Consider the following 27456-nt stretch of genomic DNA (forward strand, 5'->3'; position numbering starts at 1 on the left):
ACACTATTATAAATGATTTAGCCATTTATAAAGTCTGTTCATGCCTGTGCTTTACTACAGAAGGCTACAGTCCAGTTTAATGTTAAGGAGATTGCCACATTTCTCCTCCAGCAAATCCTATAATCATATATTTAAGTACACTGCACACAATGTAATCCCTGGAACTAAATCAGAGAACTAAACCTGGCGCCTGGCTTTCATATCGAGCTCGGCGTCCTACTGTAATAAACAGTCCGCAAGGTCAAAATGGGTTGTTGTTGTTTTTTGTAATATATTAATACACTGTTTAATACGGTAGTGTGCTTGCGCTTTGATCACGTGAGCTTGGTTAAATGGGAAAGCGAGTCTCTTTGGCAGCCTGGCGGCCGCCATTACATAGCTATGCGTGAATAGTGCGAGAATATGCCAGCTACTGTACACACACACACACACACACACACACACACACACACACACACACACACACACACACACTTTTTCTCTCTCACTCACTCTCTCACCAAGACACACACGCCTTCGCGTGCACACACACACACACACACACACACACACACACACACACACACACACACACACACACACACACACACACACACACACACACGCTAAGAACTATTGTGCTTTATTATAAAACACACACTCGCCAATGTTAATGGGTGTCCATATGCACGCGCAAATAAATATTCTTTCTTTTCTTTTCTTTTCTTTTCTTCTCTTTTCTTGTGCACCAGCCTCGACATGTTTCTAAACAGATCTCTGTGTTTATTTATTAAGTTAGATTTCAGGCTTGGTTGAGAGGATTTATAGACACGAGTGCTGTAATCATACAACAAGCAATAGAGGAAAATGTGCTATAGAAACTGATAGGATCTGAAACAAAGCAAGTTGAGAAAAGGGCAAGAAATCAGAGAGAGAGAGAGAGAGAGAGAGAGAGAGAGAGAGAGAGAGAGTATGTGTGTGTGTGTGAGAGTGTGTGTGTGTGTAAGAGAGAGAGAGAGTGAGAAAGAGAGAGAGTGTGTGAGAGAAAGAGAGACAGAGAGAGAGAGAGAGAGAGAGAATGTGTGTGTGTGTGTGTGTGTGTGTGTGTGTGTGTGTGTGTGTGTGTGAGCGAGAGGACGTTTCGTAATGATCTACCAGAAAAAGGAAGGAAGATTTTTTTTTCTGCTGTTATGCTCTGTTCCTGATGGTGCTGACAACTTTTTTTCGTTTGAGTAGAATTGTGTGTTGTTGTTGTTCTTGTTGCTCGACTGTGCATCCTCAAGCTGAACATCGTGACTGATCGGAGAGGGTCAGGCTTTATTTTTAGCCCTGCAGTGTGTAGCTACAAAGTGAAACGGGGATTTGGACATTCCTTCCCTCTCTCTCCTGTGTGTGTGTGTGTGTGTGTGTGTGTGTGTGTGTGTGTGTGTGTGTGTGTGTGTGTGTGTGTGTGTTTGTCAGGACCGGAACGGTGTCCGTGGTGGAGAAGAAGGCGATGCAATTCTAGGCTATAAATAGCGCACGCAAAAAAATCTTGGAAAAAACCTCACAACTGCTGCACGGGTTTTTTTTTTTCCGTGTCCGTGTCTCGCGCGGAATGCCGTGGATCTCGGTAGCTCTCTCTCTCTCTCTCTCTCTCTCTCTCTCTCTCTCTCTCTCTCTCTCTCTCTCTCGCGCGCGCGCGCTCTCTCTCTCACTCACACACACACACTCGCGCTCTGTTTATTGTTCCTAACCGAGACAGCTCAATAAAACGTGTCACTGGGATTATGGGAAACTTCTGCGACTTGGCGATGGTCAATATTTAGACAATTGGATGGATTTTTGTGCTTGGAAAATACGCCAAACCCGCCGTAGTGGATTACAGCAGCGTGTGATTACAGCATCGTATTTTTATGATTAAAACAATCAAGCGGGAAGAAGAAAACGAAGAGAGAAGACGAAGCAGAAGAAGAAGAAGAAGAAGAAGAAAGGAGGAAAAGGGGAAAAAAAAATCTGGCATGGACACGACTCGTCGTGTCTCCTGGTTCGGTTTAAAAACCCACGGCTACACGCCACATCGCGCGCGACAATGATTCGGTTTCAGAGTGTAAATCGGCCCGGTATTTACGCACATATCTGGATCGGCGAAACAAAGAATCGATTTGCATGAGGACAGGATTCTCCGTTACGCACACCTTCATCACGCCTTTTCTCGAAAACAATCATTTACCCTCGCAAAGGCTTATAAACAGGGATCCTGTGTTTGCATTCTCTTTCTTTCTTTCTTTCGTTCTTTTTTTTTTTTTTTTTTTTAATACGGAACCGTTTTGGCACCGTGGGCTCGATCCTAATACAGATCGATCGAGGATTTCGACATGCCCTACACTGAGGAAGCCATCGGCGGACCACTATGACTACAGCGGCGAATTGGGTGGCGAACGGGGCAAGCCTCGAAGACTGCCATTCCAACATTTTCTCTCTGGTACGGTGACTATTGTATAGTGTTTTTATATTCTATTCAATCATTTTATCGATTTCTTTTTTTTTTACATTTAAAGACGAAAAACACCTTCAACCGACTATGGGTAGTGCGCAAGGGTTCGAGGTGGAAGGGCTCATGCTTAGGATAGGGATGTAGCCGTATTCTAGTGTACAAAGGTGAAGCAGTGTTCTGGTAGCTCACTGTTATTAGACAATCATTAACAATGACACGCGAGCCGCGATCCTTTTGAGCTGAAAATGAGTTTAAAGAATCATTTTATATGCACATGTGTCCTATCTAGTGTTTAGTAGTGCAGAATACTTCCTAATGTGTAGGCTAGTCTAAACTTGGCCACCAGTCTTAAACCTCATATGTAACTGAATCTATTTTGCTATTGAGTCATTTTTTTTAGTGAATACATTTAGTTATATATATATTTTTTCAATTCAGTGCTATGGATGTCAGCTTACAAAAATAACAATAAGAATGAAAAACATTACACTGTGTTCAAGTTTAAAAAGGAAAACAGTGACACATAGGGTTGGATATTTACAAGCCAGATTCCCTCACACTGTAGAGGTCATGAATGCTGCACATCCTCCTGTATGGAAACTTGTCTCATGTCACATCTTTGCATACCTAATTTCTTCCGCTGTGATTTTTATTCATGCAATCATGGTGTTTAAATTGCACCATCATCTTCCATGCATGTACGGTAAATATGATGCACTGATATGTTCGATGTGTCATATTGTTATTAGGAGAGCTGGTCTGGATTAAAGGGATTTGAGAGAAATATAGAAGAAATTCGTTTGAGTCAGTGTCAGGAGAGATGACGGGTTTGGGCTTGAGAATTTGTAAAGGACGAGGTCCAATTCTGGAGGGAACACAGAGAGATAGATCGACACCCCAGATCTGACTCACTCATGTGATCACAAGCTCTTAAGGTCGTGCCCCTTTTTAAAGACATGGCTGAGATGTATGGGATGGCCCAGTTTATTTTGTTAAGCTTCCTGTGAAGTAAAAATGCTCAATGCCTGAGGAAACATGAGAGGTTTAGCCAGTGACTGACCTTTTTTTTTTTTTTTAGCATAGAAGAGAAGCCCATCAGTGCTTCTCACTGCCTTGTTTGTATTATGTCCATGAATTACTAAGAGTTCGTTTCACATTAAGTAAATGATCCCAGAGAAATGACAACCATGATATTCTGTTGAAATATACAGTAACATTACAGGACACTGAGGTGAACATTTCTCTTCAGTTTGTTAAACAATTTACCACAGAATGCAGATAATAAAATAAATAAACAAAGAAAAATCAACATTAGTCAGAAACACAGATAAAATAATTCAGAGAAACCTCAGCTGTTAGTTTGAAAGAATCTGTGTAAACTCTTGGACTCGGGAAAAACTAGGAAAACATGATGGCCGAGTCTTAAAAAAGAGCATTGGTTTGAGCTTGAAGAATGTTGTCCAGCTCCAGAGTTATTTTTTTCTGCTGTTAGCAAGAGGAGAAAAAAAAATCAGAGTTAGGAAAAGAAAGACCATGAGAGAGAGAGAGAGAGAGAGAGAGCGAGAGCTGGGGAATCTGTTTTCGCTTTAGGAAAGTATTATGTGTGATATGTATTTCCTGAGCTTAGGCCCAGGCCCAGTTTGAAAGGAACTGTCTCTCTTTTTGTAGCTTTGCCCTGACTCATGTTGTAGTCACCACTGAAATATGAAGAGAGAAGATAAAATACGAGGCTGAAAAACGTACACGTGTTCACGGGCTTCTAAAGACGTGCTACATTGACACATTTGAGATGCATTAAGGGAAACACTTATATTGAATATAGTGTTGATATTTTTCTTTTCAACTGTTATGATGTGTCTAGAGATTCTGCTGATAATTTGATGGTCGATGCTGTTTTTGTTATTGCTGTCGGAAGTTATAAGTCACGTATTGCAATTATATCACATTGCTAATGGAGTTACAATGGTGTTCTTAGAGAGAGATAAAATCGAACATACAGTAAGAGTGTTTATGTATTGTTCAGAAAAACTAAAAGCTAAAGCTTCTTTTCTCACTTGATATTTTTCAATGACAGTCAATACAGCTATGTCACTAAGTTATAGCAAAGACTTGACTTATGAAATAACTAGCCTGATGGCAGCAATGGTGGTTTTAGTATGAAAGCTGGATCTTGGGAAGCTGATCTTTTTGGTTGAAATGTAAATAGAAAAGGAAGTGAGAGAACTGGACAGACTAAAGGACTAAAGTGCTGCTGCATCACTCCATCACTATTCTTTAGGTTGAGATGAATTTCAAATGCTGGCGCTAATGTAGCAAACCGTTAGCCAGTGAAAACAGACCAACTTGTGTGCTTGTGAAAGATGTTTAGCCTAAAAACATCACCTCATTCCAAAATAAATCTTCGACATCACAAAGAGCGCGTTATTTTAAACGATTAATGCACGAGTCTTTCGTGATGGATTTTTCTCCTTCATTTTTATGGTTTTAAGGATTTCTGTGGTCTGACCTAACAGGGCTGCTCTGACCGAAATGTTGGTAATGAAGTGTTGTCAAGTGGCAGAATAATGTGATCAGCTAAAAGGCGCTTATTAACCAAACTGTATTCAGACAGTGAGCTGTGAGTAGGCTGGAAACAATTCTGCGACACAGCCAGTAGGACAAAAAAAGAGTGAAAAGAACATGAAGCTGAAAAAAAAATGGTGGAAGGAATTCCCTTAGATAGCTGAGATTTGTGGAGGTTTGGTATCCAGTGGGACAGGAAACTTGAAGGTCTCAGCTATGTCACCGGACTGCTAAAGCTTCCCTGGTGTTGGGTTACACTGGTCCAGCTAAATGCCACCATGGTGCTTTTCTAATATCTGTCCAGACTGTCAAATTATGCAAGAAGTAGTAGTAAAAATGGAAGATCAAGCTAAATGGGAATAAATAGGCAGGTATAATCCCTTTATAACAACTGTTATTGATAAGATGAAGTACTCTGATTATTATCTTGGGGTTTCTAACATGCTAAACTTAAACCCTCAGTTTACAGAAAACCCTCAGTTTACAGTTTTCACTGTACAGAGAAACTGTTGTCCTCTAAGGTGAGGTACACCAACCTCAGAGGCTTGCTGCAAGCAATATTATTCATAATAATTCCCCTTAGGAGTAATATTCATCATCCAACTCCCCCTATGAGCATCTTCACCTCTTACAGATTAGTACACTAGAAAGAAATTGATCCATTAACAAGCCTTGTCGCTTCTGCCAGGCAAAGCACAATGATTAAGAGGAATGGAAGCTTTGTGGAAAAAGAGGAATAAATCCTTCTTTGTAAGATGATGGAGCTCGGGGATCACAGGGTACCCAAGCCTGTCGAGGGATTGAAGTATGTTTAAAGAGCATCCGTTGTGTTGGTCTGTGGGTATGGGCGTGTGTATCTGTGTGTGGCTGATATTTAGGAGTCGATGTGAGTGTGAAATATGTAAGCCCTGCAGTGCCAGCTGTGTGTGCTATTCTTAGCCTGCTGGTGCTCCTGCGCGTGGTGCAACACGAGGGAGTAGTGGAAGAAGAATTGGCAGAGAGGAAGACGCACGCACGCGAAGCCCAGATAACGGATGGCGATTGTCCTCGCCATTGCCGACAGTCTGCTGCCCTTCAAAGTTGTATTGATGGCTCTAAATTTGAGTCTCATTGGATGCTTCCAGTCTCTGACTCTGGTGACTTTAGACAGTGGAGTCGCTCTAACCAAATTGCATCACAGCAAGGCCTCATCTGCAATCTCCAGAGCCTAATCTGACACAGTGGATGATACCATTGTGTCTAAGTGATCTACTGAAATGAGTATTTTATACAGTATGTGCACAACAGGAGAGCAAATTTTCTTGCTCCATAATAGGGATGCTTTGGTTTGAGATCATTATAAAGGGTATTAAAGAGAATTCCCTAGTTCCCTTTTTTAAAAATATGTCTCAGTTGAGGTCACTGTGTACTTTTTAAATGAATGGGAATATCCCAAATTATGTAATCCCTTTATGGATTAATTTCTGTGTACCGAGTAGTAGGTTTTGAATAACTTTGAATTAGTAGCAAGGATCTAGTAGGATGCCCTAATTTGACACCATGGGAAGTCCTATGAAGAACAGTAATGTGGCTATGTGGATGTATATGAATAAAGTATGCTTTGCCTAATTATACAGTTCATAGAGCACCCCAAGGGTCTTGACTCATAGATGCTGTGATAAGTGAACTTGATCGGTACCACATTGAATATGGGTGTAATAAAGGAGTCATTAGCATCCAGTCTTTGCTGCTGGAGGTGCTTTCACTCACAGTTTTGGCAGCTGAACTGAAGGCCACACCCACTCTATATGCAAATGCTAGACTTCAGGTTTGGGCAGTCTGCGGCAGGTCGAGGCTTGCTAGTTGACTGGTTTGAAATTCCCACGTTATTCTGGTTTGGTTTTTCCAACTTCAGATAAACGTGACCTCTTGTGACTGATTTGACAATTTTAAAAGCATCAGCTGCTCTTATTTCTATATTCAAAGGGACTTGTATGGTGGAAGCACCAAATAATCTGAACTGGTTAATCTAACCTTTATAAGATAATAAAGTAATCTTTAAGAAGATTTTTATTTAACACTTTTGGAAGGAGTCTACAGTGTCCGTGCCTTGGGAAAATCTTTAAGCTGATATCAAGATTTTAAGTTGACTGTATTTTTGTCTTATTAACCTCAAGACAATATAAAAAAAATGACTCTTAATAGCTGCTTTAACATTAAACTCAACCAGTATTGCAGACATCCCATAAAAGGAAGTGTAACAATAGATGGTTAAAAGTGCAACATGACCGTGATTATTATATAAATATGGTAATCGAATAGGAATCAAATTGTGCGTTAAGTCAGATAAAATATGTTGTTTAAATAAAAAGTAAACCATTAAGATCTGTATCAAGCAAGGAACGCATCTCTTGTTAAAAAACCTATATGGTTAAAGTGGCATACTTAGGATGTTGTTTATATTAGTGTCTAAGTACCCTTTAGGTCGCTACTTTGATGCACATACTTTATTACATGCAGGCATTCAGTTGAGGAATATTATACTACTGAGGCCTAACAAGCTTGTAATCTTCTGCACCAGCTTTTTTTCCCCTCCTCGACTTTCGAATCAAACCTCAGCAAATCCCCTAAACCTTCAGCACTTGCTCTGGCCAGGACTTTATTTGGATTACTGTTAACCAGTATGAATTTACAGTAAGATTATACAGTCAGGTAGTCATGAGATGGTTATGTTTTTACAAACCGAGTGCACAAATGAGCACTAGGTGTCAGAAACTATACTCTGGAGGCAAGTGAGTGGAACGCTGAAGATCAGGAATTACGTCTCTTTGTAATTTGCAGTCAATCGGAAAAAAAAGATCCCTAAACAGCCTGCAATGTTATCTGTCTGCTGTAACCCTGGAGACTGAATCCTGAAAATTGAATAAGTTGCTGAAGTCTTACAGATGTTATATGTTGCCTAGCAACTGTTTTTACTTCCCTTTCTTTACCCTCCACCCTTCTTCTCTTGTTCTCTCCTTCTCTCTTCTTCCTTTCCATGCCTGTCAGAGTTAATTAAGTTACACCGGAGAGAATCTGGTAAAGGAGGCCCTGCTTTATTTATTTGCCTGGTTAATAATTCAGGCTAAACAGTGATAGTGTTTTAGGGTAGCCAGTACTTAGAGGAAGCTGCTTTATGGTGCTTGACTTGTATCTTTGTGCAAATGTTAGGGTTCCAGGGAGCTTTGTCTGTCACACTTTGGCTCGTTTCCACAGCCAGCCCCTCCCTCTGTGAAAGGTGAATCTCTTGACTGGCACATCCATCCATCGCTCTGCCCGAGGGACACCAAACTGCTCTAATTAGGTCTCTTACTCCTACCTTGTAGGGCCACATCCCCGCTACGCCTTGCAGCCGAATATTCCCATCACAGAATGCCTTGTAGAGGTGAGAGGCTTCATGGCGCTGTGCTGCACACCTGACTCTCAGCCTTTCTTTGTGCCCCAAATATATGGGTGTGACGGTTATCAGTGTGACACTGTAGGGAATCTGAAATAGATACAGTATATGTATTGTTATGTACTAAGATAGGGGGAAAATGGAGGCACTTCATTTTGCATTCAAGTACGCTTATCTAAAATAGAATTCACATTTTTAAACCCAGGATGCTTACATTTTGAGGAACAATCATATCAGGTAGAATTTAGAGAAAACATTATTTCTGTGTAGTACTTCCCATAACAATTCAATTAAGTGGTTTTTTTGTTGTTGTTGTTGTTGTTGTTTTTTAATTAAAAATGATTAGATACCCATAGGAAATTATAAACACAATCCCAATTTTCTATTAATTACTCATTTTTTTGTTTACTTTTATTTATTTTTGTTTTACTTAAATATGATTGCTATGGTGCTAAGTGAGCCAGCTGAGTTAATGTAGCTTTTGTATTAACTGAGTCACCTGAGGTACTGTAGCAATGGTACTAAGTGAGTCAGTTGAGGTAATGCAGCTCTTGTATTAACTGAATCAGCTGAGGTAATGTAGCTCTTGTACTGAGTCAGCTGAGGTAATGTAGCTCTTGTACTAACTGAGTCGGCTGAGGTAATGTAGCTATGGTGCTAACTGAGTCAGCTGAGTTAATGTAACTATGGTGCTAAGTGAGCCAGCTGAGGTAATGTAGGTCTTGCATTAAATGAGTCAGCTGAGGTAATTTAGCTCTTTTATTAATTGAGTTGGCTGAGGTAACGTAACTCTTGTACTGAGTTAGCTGAGGTAATGTAGCTCTTCTAGTGAGTTAGCTGAGGTAATGTAGCTCAAAAACAAAGCACAGAAACAAATCTCCAAATTCCACTTTTTTAAAATTTCAATAAAATTTACAATAGATTTCAATTCTACACTGTGGCAGCATCACATTTTAAAAAAAAAAGCAAAATATGTTTAAAAGCAATACATATGATATAATATGATATTTAATTACATGGTTATCAAACATTATTATAATATTTTAAATTGTTTATACTTTGGACACATATATTCTGTGTTGTTAGCCTAGTTTCTGCACAGTGTACCCAAAATCAAATCCATGGACGAACCAGATGCAGTCAATCAGGTTAACCTGATTCTGATGGCTTTAAATTGTTTGCCAAGTCCTTTTCCACTTAAGCGAGGTCATTGAAACAGCAGGAAGTCAGTCTTCCTCCTTCTTGAGAAAAGGCAGCTAGCTTTTTCCTTTGTTGGATCAAGGATGAGATGATCTAGCCAGTTCCTCTTCTGCTTTCAATGTAACTGTACAGAAAAACCCAAATCAAGAGAATTTGTTTACTCGCTCACTCTCACTCATTTTATACCGCTTATCCGAACTTGTTTAAACATATGCAAATACTATTCTTAAGTATTGTAAGTAATAATATAGGGCTTAAAGCATGGTTTTGTTTTTATGCTCAAACTAAGACATCTAAGACACTAAGTTTATCTCAGAATATTTTATTTTAAGCAGCAGTTGAACTTAATATCTATCCCTCACGCACATGGCGTATGTGATTATTCTGGACAGACATTATTTCAAAGATATTATGAATCAAAGATATTTCTTAAGAAGTTTTTAATTCACTTAATATTTATAAGGTTTATTGTGGTTTATTAACATTATATAATTTTTCTCATCCAAGTTTTTAACTTGTACGTCTTTCTGATATTAAGATTCTATTTTTAGTTTTCCTCAGACAAAGTTTTGGTTTCTTAAATCTTCTGAAAGGTTTGAATCATAATTCAAAGGACAAAAGTGATTTAGAGCCTCATGTATAAAATATATTTAGAATGTGGTACCAAAAATATGTTTCAGGTAAAACATTATTGACAGACTAAAAGGGTTTCGATGACGAGGTATTTTCTATAAACATTTTTTTTAGTTTATGAAAAGTTTTGTGTTGAAATTCTTGTGGTTTATGACTACACAGAAGCTACTGATGTTAGATAGAGATAAGGTTGAAAACAGTGGAGTATTATTTAAAGTCTTGACACAATGTTTATGGTTAAAAATGAATTATAGATACAAATGAATTGAATACAATTAATTACAATAATTTAATACACTGAGTATATTCCAATATTCAGTATAATTCCTTCCTTTTAACAAACATTTTTCCTCTCTGTTCTCTTTTAACCCCCAGAGAAGCATGAGGACTCTTAGCACATGGAAAATAAAACACAACAGTGTCCAGGAATGATCACTGTTCAGCCTTTTTAACTTTCACTACTATTTGATCTTTGTGAAATACCGCCTGGGCGTCTGTATTTACGACGGGTGACATGTTTCTCTCCAGTTATCTCACTTGTTTTCAATTGTTTGACATGAATTCCTTGGGAGCTATAATCAGAGGGAGGTACTGACAGATAAATACGCACTCGTCCTGTGTTTTAGTGTTTCAGTGCCACGCCAAGATTGAGGACCTGTTTTTCCGGCTTTTATATCTTTTAATTTCTTTTCTTCTGTGCATAATTGGCTGACACCATTGTATATGTATCACTTAGTACCACTCCCTTGTTCCAGCATAATTAGCAGCAATGCACAACATTGCACTGTAATGCAATGCAATGTAATGTCATAGCATGAAGCTGTATAGAAATTACATGGCATATAATTACACATGCAGTGTGGGTAGGTGAATATAATCTAACAAGAGTGCCATTATAATCCGACTGTAAAATTCCGTCCGGATTGTATTATTCAGTATATCCCCAGCGTGATAAACGGCTTCTCTCAGCGGCGTAGTAGACTTCGTGTATCTAATCATAAACTCACTGCTGTGACAGTTTACAGGCTCCCTCTGAAGCCGGCTCTTTGGAGAGCGCATGTTGGCTTTTTATGAATGGGGACTTTTGTGTTTGCTTACCTGGTACGATAACAAAAGGGCCGCTCCACTGTTCAGTCAATGGAGCAGCAAGGCACTTGGTTAGAGAATGCCAAAGTGTGCCATAGACTCAGCGAAATCCCTTAGCTCTTATACGTGTTGCTTGCATTAAAACATTGTAATTCTGTCTTTTTTTTCCCCCATCATTCCATCATCGGGTCTGGTTTAGGACAGTATTTAAATTTGCATGCAATGTGACAATGTCACATGAGACCACAAGTTTTGGCTTTATTATTCCTGGAGTGTTGCACAAGATGCCTGTACTACAATCTCTAGGAATCGTTGTAGCACTTTTATTTATTGTGTCACAGCTTGCAAAGCGGATACCATTCTGCACAAGCCTAACGTTTCCTCCGTTTTCTTCTTTCACTTTCGTTTTGGTTAGCTTCTGAGTGATATGCTGTGTCACTTTTTCTCACGTATGAGGTAGAACATTGTTTGCTAATCTTGATAAAGTCTCTATCGCTCGTGCATGTTGACTTTCCTCAAATAAATCACAGTTGTCGTAGAGTAAATTTGCCTAAATGTGACACACCTGCTCTGGCAAACATGCGCTTGTCTTGTAGTTTTGTGCTTTGTGTAAATTATTAGTTTAAATGTTTGCTTATGTTATTCAGAAAGAACAGGGCAAAATTAACCGGCTCTTTAAAAAAAAAATCAAACAATTGTATACAGGCATCGTATGAATTCCTTACTGATTGTTTTCTGCTCAACAACTTACCGAACTCTTTGCTCATTTGACGCATCACAACAGAAGTCTAGTAAGAATGCTACCTAGCAGGATTAACCTCTTTGCTTGTGTGCACTCTCTGGCTTTTGTCCAGGTTATTTGCATTTTAACTTTGTGATTTTATTTCTTTTAGATTTGCTAAAATTTGTACATGTTTTTTCAACAAAATAGCAACAGTTTTATATTTTCACTATTTGCAATATGTGAACATTTCCTCCCACAATATATTTTATTACAGTAGACCTGCATCTCCCCATTGGCCTACAGTCAAATCAGTCCCTTCCAGTATGGCAGAAACATTGACATATCAAAGCATTGCCTAGAGGGCTCTTTAGAGCTGTACTGCTAAGGGAGGGGCTTTAAGCCCTACTATAGTGTTCCCTTTGGGACACTACAGCTGTAGTAGCAGAGCGCACCATTAGTGACTGGTCTTGTGCTCTTGTAGAAGACAGTAGCCTTTAGAACTGCTTGTAGCTTTGGAAAGGAACCTTTAGGGCTGTATCACACATAACAGTGGCGTTTAGGATTGTGCTGCTAGATTAGAAAGGGTGTTTATGGCTGTGAGGCTTTACTACAGAGTGTTTTTTGGGCTCTAACGCTCTGTTACAGTCTTGTCTTTAGGGCATTTGGCTGCTGTAGAGAGGGACCTTTGGGGATGCTTGTGGCTACTGCTAGATTGCTGCATTTAGGCGTTGTACCTGTAGTAAATAGGAACATTTGACTATTATGACACTATTACAAAATGGACTATAGGTCTGTCGGCTCTCATAAGACAGCTTATACAGGCTTATTTCTGCTAAAGACAGGGGACATTATGGCTGTGTACTTTAGGAAAGAGGAGCCTTTAGGGCTGTGTCTTTTCATTAAAGAAGAGGGGCTATATATTTCTGTTAAAGGACATTTAGGGCTTTATGCCTCTAGTAAAACAGGGCCTTATGGGCCTTGAGCCGCTAGTACAATGTATCTATTGTTCTGTTCAGGTTCATTACAGAATGGATTTTGGGTGGTCTATTTCAATTACAGATGCATTTAGGGCTTCTTGCTGCTGTATAGTAGTGGACCTTTAGGGTTGTATGCATCTAGTAAAGAGGGACCTTTAGAGCTTTGTATATTGAGTGAAGACAGACCTTTAGGGCTCTGTACATTGAGTGAAGACAGACCTTTAGGGCTCTGTACATTGAGTGAAGACAGACCTTTAGGGCTCTGTACATTAAGTTAAGACAGACCTTTAGGGCTCTGTACATTGAGTTAAGACAGACCTTCAGGGCTCTGTACATTGAGTGAAGAAAGACCTTTAGGGCTCTGTACATTGAGTGAAGAAAGACCTTTAGGGCTCTGTACATTGAGTGAAGACAGACCTTTAGGGCTCTGTACATTGAGTGAAGACAGACCTTTAGGGCTGTACGTATAGATCTATTGAAGACAGACATTTAGGGCTGTATACTTCTAGTGAAGAGGAACCTTTAGGGCTGTGTATATCTAGTGTTCACATCTATACTACAGAGTATAATTTATGGCTCTGTAGAGCTCTATTACAAATGCCTCTATAGAGCTGGCTGAAGTAAACAGGTATTTTTAAGGTTGTAAAGTCCTAGAAAAAAGGGACTTTCAGGGATGTGCACATCTAGTAAGACCAGGCCTATATGACTGTACCCCTTTATTACAGAGTTGCCTTTAGGGCTGTGCAGCTCTATTATAAAGGCATCCATGGCTATTAGCTGCCATGTTTAAGGCTGTGCACTTTTAGGATGTTTTGGGGTGTGCACAAATAGCAAATAGAGAACTGTAGATTTGTACAGCTTTGCTACTGAATGGCCTTTAAGGCTCGGCAGTTCTGTTACAAAGGTCTTAAGGGCTAGTGGCTGCTGTGCCAAATTCAGGCTCTGCTGTCTCATTTTTTATATTGACCTTGGAAATGTATTAAAAAGATAATGTTGAAACAGCCCCGTGGTGTGTCATTACTGAGCTTGTTCACAATACAGGGATCTCTTCGAAGTGTACAGTAACATTGTAGAGCTAGCCCTGTCCTCCCAGAATCAACAGCTACAAAGGTGTGTGTGTGTGTGTGTGTATGTGTGTGTCTATATGTGTGTGTGTGTTTGGGGGGGTTGTTGATGGAAAGCACAAGAGTTGAGATGGGAGACTCAGTGCAGCTTTCTTTTGGGGAGATAAGCCGGTGATTTCTTTATAAAGAAGCTTTGACAGGCACATAGGAAATAATTTACTTACACTTTACATCAGAATTATGGCTCAAAGCTAAATCTTCCCTTATTGCAAAGCAGAAACAATTTAAAGTTTAAAAAAAAAGAAAACCAACAACTATAGAATGTGAATCAGGGTGTGAATCATTTACTGCAGCAACAGGACAAAATCTCTTACAACAAATTTATTTATTTATATCTTGAACAATATCATCTTCTTTATATTGATACTGATATTGTTAATTTTAATCTATAGAAGAGATTAACGCTCAAACACAACAGGGAATGCTGTTACACGTAGACATGACAAATATTTATTGTAATCCTGTCATCTAAATTACAGCCAGCAGAGAAAACAGCCTTTAAACAATCAAATCTGGGATTTCACCAGCACCATAGTGTGAATTATATACCAACAATGGGCAGAAATTGGGTCTGACACATGTGCAACAACAGAAGTGCAATACAAATGCAACTGGTGTTATGAATGGAGCTTTTGGGGACAAAGATTTACCCCAAAGCAATTTTTTATTGAATGATAGGTCTTGGGACATGAACCTCTTCATCCACACGTGATAACTAAAAAATAAGACATTTCCTAGCCGATTTTATGGCAAACACTGTCACTTTGTTTATAAGTGTCACCGGTTGACATTTGATGTTGGCTGTTCTTGGTTTTAAAAGCCTGCTCTATGCTATCAGTTCTGTGACGTTCCCTACGGCCTCGTTCACAACGTCACGGCTGTTCATGGGTGCCGACACGCCAGTGTTTACATCTCCGCTGTGCACTCTCTGTGATTAAAGCTAGGACCTAGAGAGTATTTGTGTGTATGTGTATATATAATTGACAGTCTTTTTTTCCTATCTTCTCTCTTCCTTCTTGTACCCCCCCCCACACACACACACATACACGCATACACAAACACACACACACACACACACACACACACACACACACACACACACACACACACACACACACACACACACACACGCATACACACATACACACACGTATATAAACCTTATCATAAATTTCACAGCACCTTCTATAACACAAGTGGCCAGGTTGCAATGGTGGTCTATTGGCAGTAACTCAATAATGGGAATATATAGTGAACCAAGAAGAATTTAGATTTGTAAATAAAATGTAAATGTAATTTAAATGTAAATAAATTAATGTTAATCTTTCATTAACTAACGATCATAGTAAAATGTAGTAAGTGACTTTCTCTGAAAACCTCTAATATTTGAAAACATACATGTTCTTACATATATCATATTTAATATATTTTTTTTCCTTTTCGAAGGAATTATATAGCCGTATTCCGTAAAGCAATGAGTTGCTGATGTTCGCCGCGTCACCTAGCATGTCCACAATACTACTGTAAACATGCTGCTCAAACTCGTTCACAGACTGAAGTCGAACCTTCAGAATGAATTAATACAGAAGTCTCTGTTTATTTACACCGAAGAGATTTTCATCATTGCTACGGCTGGGTTTAAATCCCGTGTAATGACTGGCGCGTTACTTGATCTGGACGTGCTAGGTCTTACTCTTACTCAGGTAACAGTTCAGATGCTTTTATTAGTGATATTTGGCAATGATGTTAAAAGTGAGGGCTAAGAAAATGTGTTGCCTTTCAAATGTGCATTATTATTCTGTGTGTATTAGGATTGCGCTTTACAGCAAGGGCTCTCATAATAATAAACGCGGAGACAGGCATTCAGAAAGACAGATAAGCAGCACAATTCTTTATTGCTTCAAGTCTTTAATAAAGTAATAGTGCAATTTCTTTTTTCTTCCTGTCATCTATTTAGCTCTCAAAGAAATCTTCCATATCCACAACCCCAAATCTCTGTCCTTGTCTCTGAACCCACGATGTCCTGCATTTTTTTTCTTCTTCTTTTTCTTTTTTCCACCAAACACAGCGATATCTCTATTTGAACATCGTCTGCGTGCTGCTCTTTTGACTACTCATCAATAGGCCAAGTGTCAGCCCGTGTTTGACAGAGCCCGGGACTACCATACGGCTTTCCATCAAGCCGTGCGAAGGAGACGTCAAATAGCGAGTGATTCATTCTGACAGGATTTCGCTCATTCTCTCCCACACCGTTTTTTTCCTTGACTTCTCCTCCTCTCACTTTTTTTTTTTTTTTGCGTCAGTCTACTTATTCCTTACTCTTTAAAATCGTCTGGTCCAGATTTCGACTCTTAACAGGCTGAGGTTTTTTCTGTTTTCCCTTTCCTTTTTCCTGCTCTCTTTATTTTTCCTGCTTCTGCTCCTAAGACTTCTTCTTCTTTTTTTTTTTTTTTTGTAACTCCATCTAAAAGAAACTATTGTTTCGACACCATATGAAAATCCTTATAGCATTTATACAGCAACGGTATTTTTTAGGAAAAGACTACCCAGGAAACGAGGTTCATAAACACACCATTAATAGATACATGTGAATTAATCTGGAGAATCTTTGCCAAAGAGCTCTTGTCTGATTTTGTAGATATCAGTAATAGAGAGCGTTGTTTAATAGTTGTTAACACGGGCTTAACACCAGCAGAAGTGGGGAAAGTTGTCAAAAACAATAATTAAAGTAAAATATATTATTGTTAATGAAAGAAAATCATGCCTAAACGTGGTCGTCTAAATACTGCTTGAGTAACAGTAAGGAAGTGTCTTACTCATAACATGACTGTGATTGCAAGCAAGATTAAACAGTTAACGTTAGCGGTTACTGTTATTACAGACAAGAGACATCCATTAGTTTGTAATTCTTTGATTTTTTTTAATACAAATGTAGATTTGGGGGGGGGGGGGGTCAATAATAAGCATAGAGTTTTCCATTGTTACAGACCAAGTAAATGTTAGCAATAGTGCTCGATAAAAATATGGGAAAAGAAATTATTTTTATTACAAATATGAATGTTTATGGGGGGCACGGTGGCTTAGTGGCTTAGTGGTTAGCATGTTTGCCTCACACGCCAAGGGTTGGGGGTTCGATTCCCGCCTCCGCCTTGTGTGTGTGGAGTTTGCATGTTCTCCCCGTGCCTCGGGGGTTTCCTCCGGGTACTCTGGTTTCCTCCCCCGGTCCAAAGACATGCATGGTAGGTTGATTGGCATCTCTGGAAAATTGTCCATAGTGTGTGACTGCGTGAGTGAATGAGAGTGTGTGTGTGCCCTGCGATGTGTTGGCACTCCGTTCAGTGTGTATCCTGCCTCGATGCCCGATGACCCCTGAGATAGGCACAGGCTCCCCGTGACCCGAGAAGTTCGGATAAGCGGTAGAAAATGAGCGAATGAATATGAATGTTTCTGTTTTTTCCTTATCTTATCACGACCCTATTTCTATTTACTTTCTAAAACCAACTAACACCAAAGTTGCATCTTAATCACTACACGGTATTGAAAACATATTTACTGCAGCCTAGTTCAGGAAAAAGAAATTTTTATCCACAAATGAAATCAATCCTTTACAAAATAAATGCTTTTACATTGTATATTGTAACATTCCTCAGTGTGAAACTGCAGGTTCCTCTTCTGTACTTAAGCTTCTTTGTTTTGGTTCCTGATAGGCGGAGTTGACGGGCATCAAATGGCGCTGGTACAACTTCCGTGGCGGCGGCGAATACGGACCCGTGATCTCGGCTCCGGCACAGGACGACCCGGTGCTGTGCAGCTTTACACGCTGCGTGCAAGCCAACCTGCTGTGTGTTTGGCGACGTAGACTCAAACCTGACGCCAAGGAGCTCTGGATCTTCTGGTGGGGCGACGAACCCAACTTGAGTGACATCATACACCACGAGCTCGAAGGTGAGGCTGCTGAAGGAATAACGCAAGAGATTCTTTGTGTGTTTGTTTGTGTGTGCGGTGGGTTTGTATGCTCTGGCTACTCATTTCTCGAGACGGACAATTGTCTTGATAGTTTTCACAGTGTGTCCATGTTTGTGTTAAGGACAGGGGTTTTCAAGAACACACTAACTGCTGACGCACACTTCTTTCTACCTCATCTCATCAGAGCCCCTAAACGGATGTTGCAGGACTGGCCTAATTTCTATTATTACACATATTATGGCTACGATGATGCTAATAATGCATGCAGCTTTTACGACAAGCCTGTATAACCTTCGAAATGGACTCTAGAGATAAAAGTGGAGCTGTATCATTTTCCAGATGCTCTTCCCCAGGATTTGCAGGACCACAGGGAGACAGACAGATGTGAGAGAGAGAGAGAGAGAGAGAGAGAGAGAGAGAGAGAGAGAGAGTTTGATTTCGCATGGGTGTGCGACTCCCTGAGTGTTTCGTTGAAAGTAGGATCAGCTGAATCTACACTATTTATAGAGGCATTTGCATTATCTTATGGCTCATTGGGGATCTCACAACTACTGACCATAGCAATGGACTTTTGATTGGGGGAAGGTGGAAAAAACAGAATTATTAGAGCACAGCAAGAATTTTTCTCACAAATCATTTCAAGAACAAGTGTTAAAAATGTCCGTCTGCACACGTTACATGTCACCCAAGCCAGCATCCCCCAAGTGAAAATCTCTTTCAGGTGAGCAGCAAAAAATCCAGAAGTTCCCTGTAGATGGTATTATGTTGCTGATCCTTCATCTAAAGTGCCTGGAACCAAGGCTTTAAACAGGGAGCGTAAGTCCCCTGTTCCAAGATCCCGTGATTATAGGTCACGTCATCGATTTGTTGAAGAATCTTCAATGGCTTGATGTAATGGTACAGAAATTTCCTGCATCCTTGACATACATGAAGGTCCTTGGTTGAAAGCAATACATCTGAATTGTCCTTCTAGATCTAGAAATTGTGATGGAACGGTTGCTGGTGATCATTCATTTAAGGAACTGGAAACCATGGTTTTCAACAGGGAATAAGAATGTGAGGGATGAGTGATACTTGTGAAATGGAAGAGCACAACATGGCCAAATACTGTATATATGGAAACCTGTCCAATCACACCTGCATGCGCTTGTTAATCATCCTGTTCCAGATTTTGTTCCCTCTTTTCTGTTATAACAAGCTTCACTCTTCTGAGAAGGTTTTCCACTACATTTTGGGGAGTGTGCTTGTGGGGATTTTGCTCAGTCTGCGAGATCAGGGGTCTGTGCAGACAAATTGAGTTCTTACACACCAACCTTGACAAGCGATGTCTTCCTTGACCTCGCTTGATGCACAGGGGTATTGTCAAGGTGGAACAAGTTCGAACTCTTCTAGCGCCCGATCAGGTGTCTGCATATTTTTGCCTATATAGTGTATTTCTGGGATTTGTACAGTATCATGGTTTGTGTCAAGGTTAATCAATGAGTGTTCCATACAATGTTTCATCTTCCAACAAGTCATTTTGAAGCAAAGGGATTCCTAGAGCAACTGGGTACTTGGGCTGTAGCTACCGTACAAATGTGCTGACACATATGTCTCCACACTCAACAATGGAGTGCTATGGTTAATGGCTTTCAACCATTGCACTGGTTGGCTACAACAAAAATTGAAGCCTTAACTGGTCTGACTAGTTAAGGCTTGAAGATGCCCAAGGTGATATGTGGGACTGGAACCCTAAAGTCGGGCTTTTGAGCTCGCTATGACTAGTGGGGATGTGGTGGCTCAGTGGTTAAGACAACGGACTGCAGATTATGAGATTGTGGGTTTATACCCCAGGTCCATCAAGCCACCACCGCTTGGCCGTTGCTCAGGTGTATTAAATGAGATAAAATGTTTGTCGATCCGGACAAGGGTTGTCTGCCAAATGCCGTAAATGTACAGTCTAGATAAGTACTTAAAAAACAAACCAATTGTCCAAATGATATAAGTATAAAAAGTGTGTAGAGCAAAAGATAGTTTGGTGACTCACCGGATTAGCATGAGACTCGTCTACCATGCACTTTCCCCTTAGCAGAGTGTCTTTGTGGGCATGTTGGAAATTGTGCAGTGAGGTGAGTGGCTTCTGCACAGTAGAAAAACACACCCCTCGCTCTACGCCGTAGACTTTCTGCTACGGCAGGTTGAGCATGGGTTCTGCTTCTCTTTCTGGCAAGTCATGACAAAGAAGGAGAGTATTCGTCTCCTCTCTTTCTCAAGAGAGCAAATGGCTAGGTCAGTGAGAGTGTCCTTGGCAGGAAACGACAGTGAAGCCTGACTCTTTCTACCGGCTTGCCTTCTGCAAGTATTCAGAATTCTGGAGCTCATTCAGCTCAAGTCGAGTCGAGTCCATTTGCGAGTCAATCAATGTTCACTTAAGTGCATCTCAAATCTGAGTCCTTATCTCTGGTTCAGAGCAGTCTACATTTCATTCCTAGAGAGAAATTATATAGATAATTAGTTAGATATATTTATGCTTATCGCAGTTTACAGACCTAAGCATGCAACACACAACTGTGTCACTCGGCTGTATTGAGTAAATGACAGGACAAGGTTAAGTCCAATAATCTTTACAGTATACCCCGTTTTGCTGTCTCTTGGTGCCAGATTCATCGATTGTTGACAGTGGCAGAATAAAAGGCAGATAATGTCGCTCTGTAATAATCACATTGGAGGGAAAGATGATGTGAAGCCTTAAGTCGTGCCTTTCAGCCTTTGTGTGAGTGCCATTGCTTATTAGCCCGGGCTGCCATCATGCCAAGCATGTCTCGCTTGTCAAAATATTTCAGGAGATGTGGGTATTAGATTCATAATGTAATGTAAGAGTAACAATCCTATGGTAGAGTTTGAACGTGAATTTCCCTCAATTTCTTTCCTCTGTCATTTTGTCCAACCCTGATCTAGTGAAACATCTCAGAGATAAACTAGCGACGGTCAGCTTTCAATTAATTACATAAAAAAAGTAGTAAGAAAAAGTACAAACTCTACCTAACTCTTATCCTAACTCTAACCCTCATACCTTCTTAACCTTTAAGTACATTCTAGGGTTAATAATTAGGTAGTTTAATGATTATTTTTCACATTATATTCACACAAGCGTTTGTTAGCAAACATTTCATTTCAGTAGAGTTTTGAAAGCAAAACTTAGGAAGTATTTCATGTTACATTTGTAATATATTTAATTCAATTGAGAAATGCTCATTTTAATATTGTGTAATGAGATTTTATACAAATTTGGAAAGAAATTGGGCACATATAAGTTAAAAATGATTAGCTTTACTATGTCTAGAACTATATGTTTGCAGCTAGCACTTAGCACCTAGCTTGGACAGGTTAGTAAGAAATGGTGATTCTTATCATTCTTTCCATTCATTAAATATGCTAAAATCATTAAATATGCTAAAATAAAAGTTCATAAACATAAAAGTTGTTTGTATTTTTAACACAGAATCCTATGAAACAGGTAATGAACCCTGAACCGCTAACCACTCCAAAATGACGACTTTTGCTAGTTCACTGCAAATCTGTCCTTTTCCTCTTTGCTATTATTCCTAAAAAAAAAAACTTACACCAGGTACTTCTGTAACACTGTTGCATAATCTCTCTCTCTCTCTCTCTCTCTCTCTCTCTCTCTCTCTCTCTCTCTCTCTCTCTCTCTCTCTCTCTCTCTCTCTCAAATCTCATTTAAAAGAGAAGTGCTACTTTTGATGTAAGCAGACATTTTGATACGCCATCTGCTGAACTTGAGGGCACTAAAGTAAGAGCAGTTTTATTAATTCAGAAATACTAAGTTACACTTTTTAATCAAACGCAGCAATTGCTTTACTCAGAAAAAAAAATCACTGAATGTCAGAGTCTACTCTTGTTTTCCCACAGTCTTCTTTTCTCTTTCAAGTGACCTTTGTAGAAGGGGTCATGGAAGGGCAGGACTATGAATGGAGCCCTGAGCATCACCTAATGGGGGGCTTGCACCCTGAGCTGACCTTCTACAGACTAGCGCTTATCCAGCTATTGAGAGGCTTAAGAAGTGGAGTCCAGGCTCGGCAGGCAGAACCGTGTGTGTGTGTGTGTGTGTGTGTGTGTGTGTGTGTGTGTGTGTGTGTGTGTGTGTGTGTGTGTGTGTGTGTGTGTGTGTGTGTGTGTGTGTGTGTGTGTGTGTGTGTGTGTGTGTGTGTGTTAGAGAGAGTGAGTGATAGTCTACAGTCAAAAGGCTTAGAGATAAGACACTGCGTATTAGTCAAGTTGGTAAGTTCAGGCCATGGAGCGAATTTGGCAAGTAGATAATTTGCTTTTATTTGTCCCTAGAAAAATTTCATTGTGCTTTCAGTGACAATAATGATGATGATGATGATGATGACGACGACGACGATGATGATGATGATGATTATGATCTCATGGCTGGTTGTGCAGTGATTTTTACATTACTTTGTAAGAGTGCTTTGAATTCTCCTATAAATTTCTTTAGTATTATTCATTTATGTAATCTTACATAAATTATTATTATTTCTATAAAAATAACAGCAGTTCTTGACTGGTTCAGCATAAGCACATCATAAAGGAACACGAAGCATTTTTCATACTAATTACATTCAACCAATTAGATATTTTCATGATTCATTGTATCGGCCACTGATGGCGAGTCCTGACTTACATTCCTCACTCTCGTAACATTCGGTTTGCTATAATTTTTATTGTAGCTGCTGAATAATTCATAGAGCTTACTGAATAATGCTCTTTATGATTAACAACCGAAAAAGCTCTAAGTGGTTAAATGGATTGCTACATACAATAGCAAGTCACCATTTTAGTAATAATGTTGTTATTAATGTTAATTATTATTACACATTATTATACCACAGCTGTTGAATACTTAAATCTGATAGGGTGAGGAAATCTGTTAGCTGCGTATTAGAGATTTGTATTATGTTTACATTCTAATTCACAGAAACTTGTATAATGGACGTGTCACACAACAGATTGAAAAACTTTTATTTAGTCATTTTGGAAGTAGCCTCTAGTCTTTTGTCTTTCCTTAAATATAATACAAATATAATAGCATTAATACTATATTGTGTCTGACAAAGAAACATCTTTTCAGACCTGTCAAGCCGTTCGTTCTGACCTACAGAATGCTGCGGAAATGTGTCTTCGCATTCTGTTTAATGATTGAGGTTTATGCCTTCTGAGTTAACTGCAGAAGATAAGATAAGATAAAGCCCTATTCGGACGGGATTAGTTCTACGTGGGGACGTGGGGGTAAAGTAATTATTACCAGAGCTTTTCGGCGATTCTAGTCCAGCCCGAATGTGCCATCTCGGTAATCATTACGGACAATGTCAGTAAAGATTACGGCGACTTTTACCTTCTGTAAAAATGTCCGGAAAAATTACCTCAGGTAATACTAATCCCGTCCGAATTGACCCGCTGTAAATATGCACGGTAAAATTCTGTCATTTCCTGTTTAAAAGTAGTTTTTGGCGCGTTTTGCAAGCATGGAGGCGCCATGTTGTCTGTTTGCGCACGTGATAACAGGAAGCGACGTCATACGCACATGACGACAAGGAGGTTACTGTGGTACGTAAAGTGAGTTACCCCTCCCACTTCTGCTAGTTTTACTGAGATGTCTTGTCCCGCGCGAATTGGCCAATTAATATTACAGACGTCCTGAGGTAAAATTGCATTACTCCACGTCCCCACGTAAAACTAATCCCGTCCGAATAGGGCTAAAGACGTACCTTTATTCGTCCCACAATGGGGAAATTTCTCTGTTACAGCAGCAAAGAGAAAGAAATGCAAATATATAAAAATAATAAAGGCATAATATAATATACAATATATACACCACACAATGTATAAATACAAAGAAGAAAAAAGAGACCACGAGTAAGTAGTCACGCTAATAGACATATTGCACACATGTAATATTGCACTTTTTTTTTTTTTTAATTTCTGTTATTACACGTGTTGGTTAATATTTTGTTATTGTTATTATTTCAGTTAAACAGTAATCCAGTGTGTAATTATGGTGACTGGTTTACTGGGAGCAGCAGGGAGAACCATAACTAGGTCATATCCACATCTATTTTACTATCAAGATGAACATATGATATATTTAAATAAGCTTTAATCACTGAACATTTTCACATGATAGGCAATACTGAAAATCAGCACTTTCTGAAACACTCAAACCACTAACTCGTCCTATGTCTAGCACCAGCAGCCACAAAGTCACAGAGATCACATTTTCCATTATTCCGGAGACCGTGTGAACAAAAGCTCTTCAAATGCATCTGCAGGGTTTTGTTCACTGAGCTGCTTCCACACGATTGGCGAAACAAGCAGGTGTACGATCATTAAGTGTTCCTATTAAAGTGTCCAGTGAGTGTGTATTAATTTATCTCAAGTCACCTCTCCACTCCTACTCAAAACACATGATGATCATCGCGATAAACAGATCATTGTTGCTTAGCATTTCGGGCGAAAGTGTTTACGTTGACGTGCGAAGTGTTATTCTACTCTGTAATCATATGACAAGTGTGAGACATGCTTCTGCAATCAGAAGTGCTCAAGGTTGTTGGTGACGCACCAGGAAGCCAGGACGTGGCCCCCAAGTGTGTGTTAAGTGGAGTTTTGTGACTCACTTGCTGCTCCGAATGCAAATGGTGAAGCAATACTGCAACAGCGTGCCGGTTTTATTAGCCTCGCCTGAGCAGACGTTTTGCGAGCTGAGATGTCTGTCAGCGTTCGCTTGTTTCTCATGCCCTAGTTGGACCAAAATTTCTTTGAATGGCACAGTTCATGAATATCGGAGCAAAGTAACAGAATAAAAAATCAAAACAAAAAAACAAAACAACAACAACGGATAAGGGACCTGGGTCAAGTGTGCATTTAAACACCAGTGTAGAGAAATCATCCCGCTTATCAAGACTTCCTGCATGTAAATGACTTTTTCATATACGACCTTGGTTTGAGACAAGCAATACAGTAACCATGTAAAACTATATTACTTTCTCGTGACAGCCAGTCAATTTCCTGCCCTCTCAGTATATTTGTATCCGAGGTCAATGAGAGAAGCAGAGGATGAAATCATGGTGCCCCAGAATTTATGAAAATCGCCGGGAGTCTTCCGGCGCTGTAGTCGTAGACGTTTGATCCGAGTCTTTAGAGCGCAATTCTTTTAAAAGAGCCATCTTGATTTTGGGTCACTTCGGGTGTGCTGTCTATTGTAGTAAAAACCCTCGTACCTACCCTGAAATTCTGTCACTGAGAAAAATATTTAGATTTTTATAAAGCCTGTTAGGTTGCTCATCTAAATAAAATATACTTATATATATATATATGACTTTGTTTATTTATTTTTTTACTTTATGAACATCAGTGAATTCTTGAATCCTTTATTTATGACAAGGTATAATAATACAAGACCCTTTGAAAAAATTGTTGAGGAAAACGGCTGGTTTTAATCCTGGTTTGTTATAATAATATAATAATAATAATTTTTTTTATAATTAAAAACAAACCTTAAAATCTTGAAAAACTTGAATGTCATGTTATACAGTCTTTCCATTAAGAGTTACGTACAACATTGCAGATCATCATCAATGATGATCACACCTTCCTTACATCACATATATTATTATTATTATTATTATTATTATTATTATTATTATTATTATTATTATTATTATTATTATTATTATATTCTTCATCAAAAGCCTGTTCTTTTTCTCAAAGCTAAAAAAAGTAGTGGAAAACTCCTTTCTGTTAAAAAACACTCCCAAAACATTTCACTGTATCAGCAATGACAAAATATATTTTAACCCATTAATGAGAAACTTTCGCCACGCAGGTTTGTGATTTTTAGCTTTATATAACGTTAGAATAAGTAACTAGAAGCTTAAAGCAATTTGCATCGTAGATGTTAAGCTATCAGAGCTGGGGTTAGAGTAAATGAATCAAAACCTTTTATCCAATCAGAATCAAGAATTATCATGATGTTATCTATTGAAATATTGTATAGAGTCCAATATAAAATTTGGGACTATTTTAAATAGACTTGGCAACCACATCAATGTTATTGTTTTTTATTTTTCTTGTTGTTGTTTTTTTTTTGCAGATTTGTGTTGCTGTTGTTTTATATATTTCAGCATTATTTTGTTCGTGCTCAGTAAGGTCCACTTATACACCGATTGACGTAAATCAGTGGATTTGGTGATATTTTCATTAGAAAAATGAAACCTTATTCGCGATCAGTGTCATTTTATTTACTTATACCATGTTGTCTACTGCTGATTACCTCAAAAGGGACAAAACCAGGACCGTTCCTGTAATCTGATGAGAAATTTGCCTTTTGGCAGAAAAGGGCAATTTTTCTGGCATTTCCTCAGTGTTAAGCTTTTCCTCCTGTTGTTGTATTAAAATAACCGCCTTAACATGTGTCAGCGTGCCATTGAGTAAATAGCCATAGAGTCGTCGTCTTGTTTAAAAACTTCCTGGATTGACTTCTGGTCTTTCTGGGATTTGATATCTGCCTTGTGTTAATTCCTCATTAATTGCAGGGAAATTCTCATGTAAACGTCTGGATTGTTATTGAGCGTGTGAGGTTTAGAGGCGTTTCCTTTATGTATCGAGTGTGTGATGTGTTTTTTTTTTTATCAGTTTCATTCTCACAGTGCTACTTTCAGCCTTACACCCACTGAAAATCTCACTGTGTTGAACCCATGTGCTGAAGAGACCAGAAAGTGTCAAAAGATCACTATTAATTACCGTATTTCCCGCACTATAAAGCGCCCCTAATTATAAGGCGCAGTCTCAATTACGGGGTCTATTTCTGCACTTAACCCATACATAAGGCGCACCGGATTATAAGGCGCATGCTAAAACATACGGTCTACAAAAAAAAAGGTAACAGAAGCAAAACAGTGAGTTTAGTTAAACTTTATTCTACTATTGATGTTGAATTCTTTCGCAGCTGCTCTATTCCCATTTACAACCGCGTAACTGATAGCCTGTAGTTTGAATTGTGCCTCGTAAGCATGTCTCTTCACTGGTGCCATTTTTGGGGGATACCTACCGGAGGCGTGGCGGAGGTAAGCGTACGTACTGTTCGTATTATGTAATGTTCTCTGATTGGTTTATCGCTGCCAGCGTACGTATTATGTCCCTGTGTCAGCGGGAAATGGTCAGACAGTTAATCGAGTGCTTACCAAAGTCGCACAACAACATTTTTACAGATTTTTGGAACTCGGTGCACACATAAAGCGCACCGGATTATTAGGCGC

General features: G+C 39.2%; 1 protein-coding gene across 5 annotated transcripts in view; it reads left to right on the forward strand.

The window, feature by feature from the left end:
- Positions 1 to 1084: 1084 nt before the first annotated feature.
- LOC113641011 (mediator complex subunit 13L) overlaps positions 1085 to 27456 on the forward strand; it is a 96825-nt gene continuing 70453 nt past the window's right edge. For 3 of the 5 annotated variants that reach the window (XM_027143589.2, XM_027143612.2, XM_027143605.2), the window contains exons 1-2: positions 1086 to 2443; positions 17884 to 18121. In XM_027143589.2, coding sequence (XP_026999390.1) covers positions 2372 to 2443; positions 17884 to 18121 — 310 coding nt within the window. In that variant the 5' untranslated portion in view covers positions 1086 to 2371. Of the gene's footprint in view, positions 2444 to 17883; positions 18122 to 27456 lie in introns of all 5 variants that reach the window. The other 2 variants (XM_027143620.2, XM_027143596.2) reach the window with 2 other exon arrangements.

This window comes from Tachysurus fulvidraco, chromosome 26 (genome assembly GCF_022655615.1).
Source record: "Tachysurus fulvidraco isolate hzauxx_2018 chromosome 26, HZAU_PFXX_2.0, whole genome shotgun sequence".
NCBI classification, from domain to species: Eukaryota; Metazoa; Chordata; class Actinopteri; order Siluriformes; family Bagridae; genus Tachysurus; species Tachysurus fulvidraco.